The sequence below is a fragment of the Xiphophorus maculatus genome, chromosome 7, assembly GCF_002775205.1.
Source record: "Xiphophorus maculatus strain JP 163 A chromosome 7, X_maculatus-5.0-male, whole genome shotgun sequence".
NCBI lineage: Eukaryota > Metazoa > Chordata > Actinopteri > Cyprinodontiformes > Poeciliidae > Xiphophorus > Xiphophorus maculatus.
Genome location: NC_036449.1, coordinates 23,771,685 through 23,786,927, shown reverse-complemented (window position 1 = coordinate 23,786,927; position 15,243 = coordinate 23,771,685). Strand labels below are relative to the sequence as shown.

Here is a 15,243-nt window from a genome sequence, read left to right as displayed (position 1 = left end):
CTATGAACAGCTCTTTTCAAGTCCAGCCACAAATTCTCTGTGGGGTTGATGACTGGGCTTTGACTGGTCCACTTCAGGACATACATCTTGTTGTTTTCAAATCACTTCTGTGTAGCTTAAGCTGGATGCTTCTGGTGATTGTCTTGCTAGAAAAGAAATGTTCTCCGAAGCTGCAGTTCTCTTGCAGATGGAAACAAATTATTCTCCAGGATTTCCCTACATTTTGCTGCAATTATTTTACATTCTACATTTACAAACCTGCAGCAAGGGCAGCAGGATCCACAGCATGATCTTCCTGTTGTCATTCTTCACAGTGGAGTCTGTGAATTTGTGGTTATTTGCAGTGTTTGGTGTCCACCAAACATATAGTTCTAGTCTGATGGCCAAAACCACCAATAAACTTTCTTCCACTTGACCATGAAGTCTCCCACATGCCTTTGGCAAACTCCAGTGAAACGCTGATATGAGTTTTCTTAAACCCTGGCTTTCTCATTGCTACTGTCCCATAAAGCTTTGACTGGCGAAGAATCCAGACAACAATTGCGTGCTGAGCCTCTCCAATCTCAGCTACTGAAGCTTGTGACACCTTCATTGTAGTCATACGCCCTTCTTGCACGGTCACTCAGTATGCAAGACCAACGTGATGTAGGCAGATTTACACATGTGACATATACCTTCTATTTGTTGATGATGGATTAGGAGATATTGAGCACCTTAAAGATTTTTTTATATCCATCCTATGACCTATACTCTTCAGTAACCTTTCCTGTGATTTGCTTGAAATGTTCTTTTGTCTTTGTGCTGTAATACTAGCCAGGAATACTGATTACCTAGTGAATGGACCTTCCAGACACAGGTGTCTTTATACTACACTTACTTGAGACACTGTCATGCCCCACAGCTTATTTCCATTCCACTTATTGTGAGACTACTAGCACCAGTTGGTTGTTGAATTAGGCCAGTCACTTTAAAGGTGATGACTATTTATAGAATTACTTATGTGAAGAAATGAGTTTCCAGTTTGATATTAAAGTTTTTTTTGTAATTCTTTTGTTTGTCAAACAAGCCTAATTTTTTTTAATCAATTTTAAAATAGGTGAACACTTTTTATAGGCACTGTATTCATTGAAGTTGTACTGTACCATGTTTATTCATTAATTTGAGAAACTGACCTCTAAAATTCATTAATTCTGATTGCTTTTTTTGGCATGAATTTCAGTGTTATGACACCAATACAGAATGACAAGGCCCAATTAGTCACTCGTGAACCTACAAATGATGCTCTGGAAATTTGCTCATTGATTGGTTAAGGAGTTAAATCAAAATGTTGTTGTTGTGTTATCCACTACCAAATTTTTTTTATAGGTTCAGTTTGAAAACATGGATTTTACAAGCTTTCTAAAATAAGTTGTCAATAACCATTCAAGCAAAACACTCCAAAGGTGGAAAAAAGACAGTGTTCATCAATGTATATTATTGCGACCTGCATCTGCATCTATCTTTTTATAATGTGTTCATAGTTGACATTGTTCTATAAAGAAACATTGACACTTCTTGGAGAAAAAAACAACAACAAAACATCCTAATTCATGTTACTTTAAAATTTAAGCAATGATCCCGAGTATGTCAAAGTGTCTGAAATTTTACATCCATTCCATAATTGCAATAGTGGGACTATTTTCTTATTTTTTTCTGTAAATGGCAAACATTTTGGATTTAACATTAAAAGATGAGACAAGAAATCAAAATTTTAGAGTACATTTCCATGCATTTATATCTAGATTTTATGCACAACTTAGAGGATAGCATTATTTGTGATAGAGCACCACTATCTTTGGGTCAAAGTATTGGGACATGTTGCTGAATTTTACTACTTTTTTTTTTTTTTTTTTTTTTTTTTACAGCTGTGTCCTTTTACTCTAATTATTTAAACCATGAACAGCACTAAATGTATTCTCTGTTTGGTTTTGCCTGTGTGTACAAAATTTCCAGATACATAAAAACCAGAGAGCCGTTTATGGGTATAAAACAAGCAGCTGTGAAGCTCAGAAAAGATGGAAAAATCAATAAGAGCCGTTGCACAAACATTGGCCAGTTAAATCATTTGGAATGTCCTCAAGAAAAAAGAAACCATAGAGGTGCAAAGTAACAGACGTTAAACAGGTATACCAAGGATACCATCGGTAGTTGACAACAGAAATATTGTAAGATCTTTAAAGAAAAAACACACAAAAACTTTTGATGGCATAAGGACACTCCTCCAAACAGCAGGACTAAAGGAATCACAATCCGCTGTTTGCAAAGAACTTCATGGATTCACCAGAAGACAAACTATTAGCAAAACGAATCTATCTACAGACTGAAATTTGCTGAATGGTAAAGAGATGAGCTCTAAAAAAACATTGAAGCACACTTTTTAGACCAATTAGACAAAAATGTATCTTTACAAAAATGATGGAAAGATTAAAGTCTGGAGAAAGAAATTATTCTAATATTCAAGCTCATCAGTGAAACAGTAGATGTTATAGATTGTATATTGGACTTGCATGGCTTCTGAGACTGGCTTATTGATCTTTATTGACGACTTTACAACAAAATGACAGATGCAACTTAGCTGTTTGGAAGATCTGCCTAGCTCCACCTATCCAATTCTTTTTTTTCTTTTTGACTGAAAATGTGCTGGTTAAGCTTCAAATAAAGGCTCATTTCTGAGCTGTGTTTTAGATCCAGATACAGTATCTGCCAATAAATGCTGATGTTTTGATCTGATGTGCTATATATCTCATCTTTTATTCCCATAATATTTGCAGTCAACAGCAATGCTTCAAAATCTTTGGAGGTCAGTTGTGCCATAGGGGGGGGAAAAGTTAGGACAATGGACCTTACCAGAGGGGTCGCGTTTCATTGGCTGATGCCCATTCTACCTGGTCACGTGCATGGCCGTCTCACAAACACACTCTTCCCGTTAGCTAAGTACAGCATAATGGCAGCACTGATACAACTTCTACACCTTGAAGCCTGTCTGCTACACAGTTTTACGTTACCTAAACAGATCAATATGCAATGTGTACTGTATCTGACATACACTAAAGATTTTATTTTAGCAGAAAAGGCTTTGGACTACACTGTTACTCATGTTAGCCACTCTAGCACCAAGTACAGCTAGTCAATCAACCATCGCTGTGTTCAGGGAAGCGCTGATTAATAATCGAGAAATAAATATCAAGCCTGGAAACTTGATATGGTAACGGACTGAATGTTATGTTTTTAACATAATCTTTGCTCGTTTTGCGGGGCGCAGGCGGTTGCCAAGGTAACAGGTGTGCTTAAACTACAAAGAGAGAGAGAGAGTGAAAAGGTACTAGTGGTTTTGAGTTGATCACCTGTTCAGGTTATTTTACCTTTGTTTACCTTTGCTGTGGCGCATTACAGCCGCTGTAGTTTCTAAACGTTGGACTAATTACCTCGTTCGTTTGTGATTATACGTCATTCACAACAAACATCAAATAGAACAAATATATTTCATACAGAACAAATGGCTTCTACCGTGGTAATTATGTGAAATTGAATTAATTATATCCCAACTTCAGAAGATTTGCCTTTACCTTTACAGAGCTCTTTGGTTCCTCCTATCAGTCTGTAGCTTCTCATATTGAGGTAATCAAACCAAATTTCAGATCTACCATAGGCCAGCAGGTACCACTGACACCTGCTGGCCTCAGGTTTGCAACCAGCTTGTGACTGAGAAACCAGTAACCTCCTACCAGATGATGACATGAACTTGTTAGTTCCTCTGTCCATTGTAGTAGCTGATATATTGTGACAATCCGGTAGAAACGATGCACTAATCGAGTCATGTTTACATGGAAACAACGCGCTAGGAGGGTTTGCTTGTGAGACTTGCGGTCACGTGGGTCGGTTGTGGGTGGAGCTTGGTAAGGTCCATTCCAAGGGTCCCCGGCCGACAGAAGGCTGCCCCAAAAATGCATAAAAAGAAAAAAATAATAAATTGTTTTATTCTATTCTATTGATTTATTGATTTATTTTATCAATAAATTGTAATTTATTGATAATGTCAATAAATTATTAATATAACATTTTAAACTTGTTTACACGTCCCTGTATCTTCATGAAATGGTTTGTTCCTGCTTAGTGCACTTGACGGTGACGGTGTTCAGCAGCAGTACAAGACAAGAACTGCCGTACCTTAGTATACCGCCAAATAGTCAAGTTTTAAGAAAAATAGCGAGATTGAGAGAAATAGAAGACAGACAAAAGAGTGTTAATTTGTAACCCAGTTTTTCTCCAAGAGAGGCAGGTAGACTGTGTGAGATTATCAACCATTTAGCATAGTTAGCTTAGGTACATACTACTGTTTGCCTCCATTTCACCACATTTAATCAGCTAAGGAAAATAATTACCAAGATAGTCATATATTTAACTTGTCCCTGTAGCTTTTACCACACTTAACAGATGAGTCAGTCGGCAGCAGCTCTAGCCCCCCATACCAACAGAACCCCTTCCCCCGTCCCAGTGGAAAAGGTGAGTTCCATGTGTTCAACGACGAGTTAGTTAGCATTATTCCAGGGAATCTGTGAATTTCTCTTGTCTCTTTGCTCTTTTTACAATTACACAGCAAAAGCAATGTATATATTACTGACAGAAATTGAAACAATCTTTATAAAATGATAAAAAAATAGCCTCCTATCTGTACTGGAGGCTGGGCAGTTTAAACTGTGTCTACTTTAGCTTGCATTTAAGTTACATATATCTCTTGCCACTTTGCCTCCTGACCTGTCCCCTCTTCTCCTAAGTGAAATTAAAACTGCAGTATGTAACTTTTATATAAAAAAATCTTTTTTATATACCGGTACTTAAAACTGTCACTATGTCATGACAGTATGGTATGAGAGGTAATCTGGGAAAAAACATTTAAACTGCCTTCTCCCAGTACGATCTAAAAAAAATAAATAAATAAATATTTGAGGCAGGAGGTGAGTCTTAGCGCTGTCAATCACCATCTTGTGCTGCTCATCCTCCTTTCCCTTTACCTCTTGCTCTGTGCTATGCCATAGCTAGCATAGCCTGTTGTTAATGCGCAGTCTAGTTAGCATAGCCACCAATGACAGCAGATAAATGGTCTATTGATGATAATTTTAAGATACCAATCTTAAGCCTGTCAAAGTCCACTACATGGTGGAAACATAACCAGACATCAATATGATGGTTTGAAAGAAAAAGAACAGCTTGCCTCCTGATGCTGAGCTTCTGAGTGAAATAAATAAACTATTTTCCTTCTTTTATTTTTTCTCCATTTATTTTAGATCCTGGTGACAGCCATCCAGTGCTTCTTATTGGTAGCTCAAATCGTATTGTCATCACCCATCTAAATGGAACGGGTCTTCAGCCCCTGAGGTCCCTAAGTGTAAATGGAACACTGGCATTGGATTTCCAGCACACACAGGAAAGGGTATGCTGGGCCCTGTCTACAGAGTCCTCTGGGCAACTCCGCTGCGCCGCAACAAGGAATCTACGTGGATTCACACGGGAACAAGAAATAAGAACACAACGGAGTATACAACGTATGTCTTTTTTTCTTCCCAGATCTCGGTTCTTACTGTTACATAGTCCTTTCTTGCTTCTACTCTAGTGATGGATTTAACTCATTTACATAAAGAAAAAGAAAAAATGGCATGTCTTTCAGCTTTGGTACTTATTAAAAAATGCTTCTTCACACATCGGCTGAACATTATTTTGCTCTGGCTGGCTCTCTCTTCTCCACGCTCTTAGCTGCAAGGCGCCTCTAGCTCCTCATTATCTGTGCAGTTTAAGACAGGTTAGCCTCAGCAATTTTAGGATTCACCTTTATCCTATAGCTGTCACTCTGCCTGCAGGCATCAAAAGCATTGCTGCTTCTGAATTCCTTTTCCACAATAGTTCATTGGAAGCATAAATCACCAACGTTTGATTTAGCGTTCATGAATGCAGCTCATCTTATTTTCACAGAGACAGTTATATCTCAAGTTACAAAGCATGTACATCAAATGTGCTTAGGTATACACAAAAATGACAAAATAATTTCAGAAAGTAAGAATTGTCTGTAGCCATGGTAAAATTCAAAGTATGCCAGTTTTACACATCAAACCTAGTATTCATAACATTGAATACTGTCACTTCTGTGAAAGACAATGGTGTCTCTCAGGGGAGTGCTTGGAATTTATTAAAAATAACTCAAAAGAACTCTAAATTACAATCCCGAAGGTCAAAGCAGGGGTTTATTAAATACAGCTGTATTCAAAATAATAGCAGTTCTGCATCACTATGCAGATCAGTCAGTGTTTTTGCAAAAAAATTATATCTCTATATGGCAGATAAGCTTCTAGTGGGTCTTGTGTAGCACTAGAAAACAAGCACACCCTACTGTCATTGCATGCATTATTCTGATATTGTGTACTTGAATAATTAATTAAAAGAAGGGCAATGTTAAAATAATATGGTGGAACTCAATCTGGATGGTTGTGTATTATATGCAAGAACAGGTTTCAGTGGCCATTGTTTAAAGGGGGGCTCCGGGGTATTATGTATTTTCCAAGCACATAGTGCCAAGTTATATCACCATCAAGTAGTTATGTTACCTTATAGCCATATGAGACACCTTGAAATGGGCCTCTCTCTCTTCCTAGGGAACCCTTCAGGACATGATCACAACAATGCTCCTCCATGATGGTGTTTAGACCTGTTCTTAGGAGCCTTCAACTGAGAAGTAGTTCATATGATAAACTCAGCAGACTCTCATTATTATAATACTCTAATTATTTGTTATGTATCTAATCATTATCGACTGGAATACCCGTTTACTGGCCCAAAAGTTGGTCAATGTCATGCAACACAGATATGATGCACTTCTCAGAAATAATGGCAAATAGTCAATAATGGAAATATTGAAGCATATTTTGGTTTGTACTGAAAATCTACGAGTTTGCAAATGTTTAGAGATTGTTTAAACAGCCTAATACTCCTTTGTCCTCACTTTTTGTGACATGAAATGGTATATAGTTTCTTTCATATTTTGCTTTGAAATAGCATAGAAGCTTTATTCACTTTTTAGTCTTTGCTATATTTGTAAACAGCTATATAATCAAAGACAAATTGCAGTACGCTTAGATTTTTTTAAATACTTGCCAAAGTATCAACTAAAAAAATTATTTTGATTGTTACATGTATAGTTATTTGAGTTCTTTGCCCAGTGACAATATTTGTTATGTATTTATTCATTGCAGATGTGGAGCAGATGGCCATTGACTGGCTGACAGGAAACTTCTATTTTGTTGAACATGCCTCTGACAAAGTATTTGTCTGCAATCGTGCTGGGGACACATGTGTTACAATTCTTCAACTAGACCTGCTGAATCCAAAAGGAATAGCCCTGGATCCTCTCATGGGGTGAGTAAAGTGCAAACAAAAAGTCATATCCTGTCTGAAAGCTCCAAATAACTTTCTATCACGCATTTTTTATTCAAGAGCAAAAATAACACAAGCTTTGAAGGGCTGCATTTTCTGAAAAATTGCAGTGTGAATGTTATTAGTTCAAATTTCCTGCGTCACTGCTAAAACCTGCAGTGATGCAGAAATCCCTGCAGAGTTTAATAGTAAAGTATTAGAAGCTAAAATGGTAGATGAGCAGGATTCTTTTAAAGGCAAAAAGTGCAAAACCACTGAGTCTGTACTGTTAAATTCAAATTCAACGCAAATTTACTTCTTTATATGTCAAAATTAAATGTAAATTATATATTTCTAGAAAATGGACTCCATTACTATAAAGAAGCAAAAGTCATTGAAGAATTGATTAAGCAGTACATTTCAATGTGTGCGTGTTTGTAATTCAGTTCAAAGGTACCTGTAGCTCTTACTAAAAGCTCTTACTCTCTCTTCATATTCAGCCAAATTACTAGATAGGTTCACCAGCTATCTAAGCATAACCTGTTGCTATTAGCATGTTAGAATATAAACTATCTTAATCTGTGATTTCATAAAAATTGTGAAAGATATTAGAAATTGAAATTTCTATGGAAAATTTCTATTTTAGAAAATATAAATTAACATATTATATCTTAACATAATATATATTGACATAAGAGCACAGGTAAACATCATAACTTCCTAAAATATATGAATTATCTCATATTTGAATGGTTGAAGCAGGACAAATGTTGGGGTGTAAAAAACTGATGAACATGTGCTCATGGTGGAAGAAACTCATTTCAGTCAAATTGTAGTATTCATGTATTGATTTTTTTAGTGCATAGAAAAGTGAATGCACTTTTTTTATAAGGCATGAAATTTAAATTTCTTGAGACATTGTTTTTTGACAGTTGCACACAGTTGAAAGCATCTGATCCACTGTTGTTAGTGAATGACATGAAACATACATATAAAGAAGTTTTGACATTCAATAAGGACACTGCCATTCAGAAACGTAAAAACATATAAAGATACTTTCAATAAATTCTAAAATGAATTGGAAGTCAATGAAGAGAGGGTAAAATCAAAGTTGTATGTTCTCACCTTTCACTTTCAAGTGGTTTAGAATCCACTTTAAAGCCTGTATTCTAAACCAATTGTTGTTGCTCAGTGCAAGCCCAGCTTTTTTTTTTTTTTAAGGAAAATAATATAAATAACTAAATAATAGAAGCCATAATCATTATGTCCTGAAAGATCTGTATGTTTTGAAATGTAAAAGGTTGAAATGACAAAAAGATTGCAGCATGAACAGAACAGTTTGAAAGAGCCAGAGGATCACTATGGAGTGAATTCTTTTCAGTATTCACACAAATAAAAATATGTTTATCCAAGAAGGAAGGCATTCTAAGATCGTCTTTCTCTCCTATGGCTCAGCTCTTTTTTTATTTGAGCTGTTTAATTTGACAGGCAGCTGATGATGCCTCAGAAAGTTCAAATTGTCCAGACATTCATCTGTATTCACTGATGTTGCCACAGAAAAAATGTCCCTGCTGGACTTTCCATCACTGGATGTTTGTCTGTAAGGATAGAGGAAAACACATTATACCCCCTGTGAACACTATAACAGCATGTGGTGGGCTGTGTTCAGGATCACACTTTTTGAGAGAAGATTCTTAGCACTTTAAGTAAGACAGAGTGATAAAAAAAATAAGCAAATCATTTAAGTAAACTGCATTCACAAGCTTTATCAAACTGTGCACCAATTATCAAGAATTCAGTCATTTTTGCATTTCTACTTCTGCCTAGCCGGCAAAAGCGAGCCTATAGCAAAGATTTGGCAGGAAACTTGTAGTTAAAGCAACATTTTAACATCCCTTTTTATCTGTCTGGGATTTTTAGGAACAGTCTGCAATTCAAAGACAAAGAGTGTTTAATTTAAGCCGATGCTTGTGGTAAAATGTTTCTATCCAAACATGGCTGAACTTGAGAGCACCTTGCTTCTGCTTTAAGCTACTTTTCTTATTCTGCCATGACCATCCCCTTAAGGCTATGACAAAACAGTATAAATCTTGCATGTTAACACCCTGCATAATTAATCTGAAAGTTGAAGCAGTTGAAGCAGAACTGCATTACCACTTTGTGGTATTTTTTTGTTGTAAAAAACTCTGCTTTATTCATCAACTTGGGCTGCTATTATGCCGGCGGGTCTAATCAAAATAATTTGCTGTTGGTTTCCTAATGGCATGACCAGTTTTGATTTGGTCGGCTGCATCTATGCTCTCATTAAATGCAGTTCAGTTCCAGGAATATGCTACAGCTTCTGGTAAATATGAAGCAAATTTGAGAATGTTTAATCTGTAAATCCACCTTTTGTTACTGTAAGTCAGCAGTTGAGGGATTTTGTTCTACAATAATACCTTATCACATTTTAGGTTAAGGGCTAGATTGACTGTATAAGACAGAACATTTCTGTGTGCTCCTACTGAATCTAATTGGTGAGAAATAGGTACAGCTGTTTCTGAAGCAGTGGGCCTGAGAGAGGTCTGTCAGCCTGGAGCAATGGAGTGAAAACAAAAGAAATGAGGGAGGTGTTGGATAGCGGCACAGCAGGAAGAACAGTGTTTATAGAATATGCCCTGCTTTGGCACTCCAATTTTTATCCTTGTTTGACTCTTATGATGTCTCCCTGCCTCTTTTTCTATTGGATACGGCATTTTAACTTTGCTACATAGAAAAAGATTTGATGGACAACCTTTTCTTGTTTTTGTGGTGGAAAAAAGTAATTGATTGATGACAGCGCACTTAACTGCAAAATTCTTTATAATACAAAATGATTAAAAGTCCTCTTTTACTGCCTTTCTAAAATTTGTTTTAGAAATGTTTTTATTTAGAGCAAAGCAGACCCAAAGTAAAATTTTTCATTTGTGCTCACAAACTTGCAGAATATAATTGATTCAATACCTTTACAAAGATTTGTTAGTCCACAACCAAAATGTAATTTGTTGTAGTATTTGTAATAGACCAAAACAAAGTAGTATATAATTGTAAAGCAGACAGAATGTCTTCCAAAACAAAAATAAAATTCTGAAAAGTGAAAGGTGCATTTGTATTCAGCTCCTTGATTTATTAGTTTCTGCAACCACATTTTTGCTTTATGTTCAGCTGCAAGTTTATTCTCTATATACTGCGAATGTTGAACATTCAAACTCTACCAAAAATAGACTGTTTTATTTGAACATAAATTTGCATCATATTTTAGTCTGGGTCAATATGCTTTTCTCCAAACCATTGCTTTTAACAAAAGCAATATTGCCCATCAAAGTCCTGCTGATTAATAGGAGGATAGCATGGGTCATTTATGTCTGTACAAACCTTTGGTCATCTTAAAAATTTAATCAAGACAAGCAAAAAAAAAAAAAAAGTTTTAAGTTTTAACTTTTTAAAATAAAATAAAAATTGCATTTTTTTTTTCCCCAGCTATAAAAATGTTTACGGGTTGTGAATAAGACTGTCATGACCCTGTCATAAACATGACATAACACCTGTCATGAACATGAGTAAGTCTTCATGAATATTTATGACTATTGTCATAAAGTGTCATTCACATTATCATGACACTTTTAAATCATGACACTTTTAATGCAAAGTTGACATTATTCAAAATGTCTTCGTTATGACAGCTTGACATTGACCAAGAAATCATGTTCTGACATAAATTTGTTATAGAAGTATTAACGATTAAACTTTAGCTTTAATAACATAAAGCTACATAATTTTTAAAGTTTAATCAGTAATACTTTTATAACAAATTTATTTCAGATCATGATTTCTTGGTTATTCAAATTATTATATAACATTTAAAAGTATAAATTAATATTGTTCAAAAGATTCAGAGACAGAATCATAATATTTTGTCTGTTGGTATTCATTTGAGAAGTTCAGTTTGAAAACAACCTGACTAATTGGCATAAAGCAGTTATTAACTGCTTCCAAAGTTTGAAAAGTACACTGACAGAGAAAAGAAATTGCCTTCTGTAGTGTTTATTTAGATTTTCTGTCACATTCTCTGCTTTGCCAGTCTTATTTTTCATCGTGAGACCTACCCAACATTTTCCCTGGTCCCATGCAGTTTACTTATCATGGGGCTCATTTCCAGGATCCATGTGGATCTTCTTCCAACTGTGGAATGAAGAAGTACAAAATCAGCACCACCCCTAATCCTGGGAAGCAGTCATTGATATGCTACATACAATCACACTTCTTTAGAGTATTGGGGTTCTTGCTGACAGACAGTTTCTCTCTGCAGCCAGGTCCAAGGTTCAAAGAACATTCTGTCTCTCCTTAAACTTAACTTGTGCAGATTAGGGAAGCTTCCTGTCGTTCTCTGTATCTTGTTATTCAAAAAAACTGTGGGAGCTCAGTCAGAGGCAGAAAGAAAGAATGACACTCCTTTCCTAATAATTGCAGAATTTGCAGACTAGAGTAATTTTGAAAAGTATAGTCATACCCCAGGGGACCTTTACCCAAAGAGATGAAAGCTATGGCTTCCTTGTCATTGTAGCAATGCAACAAAAAGCTACTTTGTTGCTCTTGGAGACTCTAGTGGCAATAATTTAGACACAATAAAATATAGTGAAAATATTAACAAGGCTATAAATATAATTATTACTTTAAAATTCAGAAGGCCTGAGATACGTTTTTAGCTTTCCTGTGTGACCTGTGTGAACACAGAGGTGGTAGAGGGAGCTGAAATTGATCAGTGTTTCTTTTAGGTCTCTAAACTAGAAGGAGTTTAGGGAGTTATAGAGTCAATTTTGCAAGTAAATATAAAGTTTCAGGTGTGGAATATAGTTGACTGGTAAGAAAGACGAGGTGTTTTATATAGTTCTCCCACTGAAACACCTCCAGTAATTAATCAAAACCAGAGAGAGACTGCCTTTTTTGACCACTTCTCTAAAAGCACACAACTTCTTCACTACATCCTGATAGTCATGTAACAAGGTGTGTTGATAGGAAATCTGGAACAGAGCAAGATTTTCTAAACACCACTTAATTAAAAGACTAAAAGCAACCCCTTGGCATCAATGGATTCCCAATTCCCTTTAGGCAATTTTTATGTGTTGTCACTAATATGTTATTTACATAAAATTCCGTTTCTCAGCGTATTTCTCGTTTTTAATGGGCAGCTCATGCTGTCGTTATGCTTTGTGTCATACCCTAACAACACTCTCCGGTTCTCTGTGTGGGATTCCCAGACGTTCCCAAGCCAAATGGGATATAAAGTCCCTCCAAAAAGTTCTGGGCCTTTCTGAACAGATCCCAAGACCAGCTCAACTGTATCCAGTTATTATAGAGAAGCAGCAGCTCTACTTTGAGCTGTCCCCAGATGATGAAGTTCCTAATCCAATTTTTGAGGATAAGTCCAGCCACTGTGTCTAGGAAGCTCATTTCGACCAGTTGCAACCAGCATTTCATTCTCTTAGTGGTGATCCATATCTCATGATCATATCTCATGATAGTCAGAACATCGTCCCTTATATTTCACAGAAATTATTTAAATGCCACAAAAGTTGATATCAAATCTAAACAGTGGGAAGATAATAATAACACATGTTATTTGTGTCAAAGCTCAGGGTTTTTATTGTTTATTTTTTCTTTCTTGAATTAGACCAAAAACATAACTGACCTGGTTTTTAGACATTGTTCTCACATTTTGATTGGTTGTTAGTATATATGAGCCCTTACCTGTTGTCTTTGTGAAAACAGTTCTGGTCATGTTTAAAGTTGAAAACAAGAACGCACCAATTTATCAAGCCAGAGATTAAGGCAAGGCAACTTTATTTATATAGCACCTTTCAGCCAAAGACAATTCAAAGTGCTTGTACAAAAAAGTTAAAAACAACATACCTACTTAAGCTAGTTGTGCAACAGAATGTACTAGTACTAAACAGGCATGAGCAGCTTGATACAACCCCTTCTTCTATGTAAAAGGGTGAGGTGAGTTAAAGAGTAAGTTGTCTTTTTTTAGCAATTTGCATTCCATTTTATGAAAAAGCCAAAACTACACTATATTGCGGCAACAATATTTCTGTACTAAAATAATTTGCGTTGCTGTAAATTGTGTATTAGTAGTAGCATGGGAGAGGATTGTTTCATCTGTCATCTATCACTACAAATAAGTGGCACTGTATAAACAAAATCATAAGCTTACAATATCTACAGAAATCAAATTCTGTTTTTTAAATATGTGTGTTAATTCTGTACTTAATCCGTCTTTATGGATTTTCTGTCTTTTGCCTCCTATTTTCTTTACTTATTAGTTTCTAATTATGACATTTATATTTTTTAAGGCTAAATGAACACTTTGAAGCATTATGTCAAATGTTAACTTGTGACCTAAGTTAATCTATAAGAGCCTTATCACACATACATGTTTCCTTTCAGGTAGCAGATCTGGTTTTAAGTGGCAGGGTTTTCCCCATCTATTAAAACTAAACAGAACTATTTGAACATATCTATTCAAAGTTTATATAATGCAAGGTGCTATTACATCTGTTGGCTTACACTAACCAACACAAAGTATCCATAAAAAATGAATGTAATTTGAGTTGACATTTGTCTCTGTTCTTCTCTAGAATGCTGTTCATCACAGACTATGGGAATGTGGCCAAGCTTGAGAGGTGCAACATGGATGGCTCTAACCGGACCCGACTAGTGGATTATAAAATGGAGCAGCCCACTGCTGTCGCATTGGATATGATCAAGAAGCTTGTTTATTGGGCAGATGCCTACCTGGATTACATTGACGTTGTGGATTACCATGGCAGGAACAGGCACACCATTATCCATGGCATCCAAGTGAGTGTCACATTTTACTGTAAGCACAGCTTTTTTCCTTCTACATTTAAGGAGCCATTTTAGATAAATGTTAGGGCTTTTCTTTACAGCAATGCATTTCTCTTCCCTTGAGAAAGTCAAATTATGACATGACAGAGTTCTTGGGTATTTTTTTCATTTGGGCACCATGATACGAGGCAGGTGGTACATTCAGTGTCTGGGGTTTTAATTCACTCTTCATTTTCATAGAAAAGGTCTTTTGAAACCTTGATGTTTTATTAAATAGAAAGAACTGAGTCACACGTGGAGCAGTCTTCGAGATGAGCATATCAATAGTCTCTCCCCTGTAGTACACTTTTAAGCCCCTTTAATTGCAAATTATGATTATTCATTAAAAGGCCATTGCCACCAACGTGGATGAGAAATTCAGCCTTTATGAGGAAAAAAAGAACATACATCTTAGCACTTTATTATGTATGCAGGTGTTCTTTGGATGATATTGCCTTGTTCACATTTGCTTGTGCCCTCATTAGACTGAGGATCTTAATGCCATTGGATCTGCATATCAAATGTCATACAGAGCCTCAATTTTTTTCTCCTAGACTGTGCATTTTGTGTTCATGTTAACAAGCTGCCTCTTTACTCTTTTATTTTTTATTAGACTTAATTTGACATTAAACTCATTCATATTTTTAATGATGTTACTCAACGTTTCCAATTTTGGACTGAGCTTTTGATAAAATATTACTGTTTTATGCAACTTAACAATGCTTAGTTTATAAGTCGGGCTTATTGTGCTAGTGAATACACACTCACTTGGCATTGCTAGTTTAGGGCCTTTGTCCATTTGGAAGGTTTTAATGTTTGTAGCAGTATGGTTATTGGCAGAATAGAACAAGAACTTCAAATAATTTTACACCAAGTACTGGCTGCAGTATTTGGCTC

The 15,243-nt window shown here is 35.9% G+C and overlaps 1 protein-coding gene across 2 annotated transcripts in view; it reads left to right on the top strand.

Moving 5' to 3' along the window:
- Positions 1–15,243, top strand: part of lrp1b (LDL receptor related protein 1B) — a 320,393-nt gene that overhangs the window by 140,493 nt on the left and 164,657 nt on the right. For both annotated transcript variants that reach the window (XM_023337136.1, XM_023337135.1), the window contains exons 6-8: positions 5,325–5,582; positions 7,281–7,443; positions 14,097–14,319. In XM_023337136.1, the coding sequence (XP_023192904.1) occupies positions 5,325–5,582; positions 7,281–7,443; positions 14,097–14,319 (644 nt within the window). The remainder of the gene's footprint in view (positions 1–5,324; positions 5,583–7,280; positions 7,444–14,096; positions 14,320–15,243) is intronic.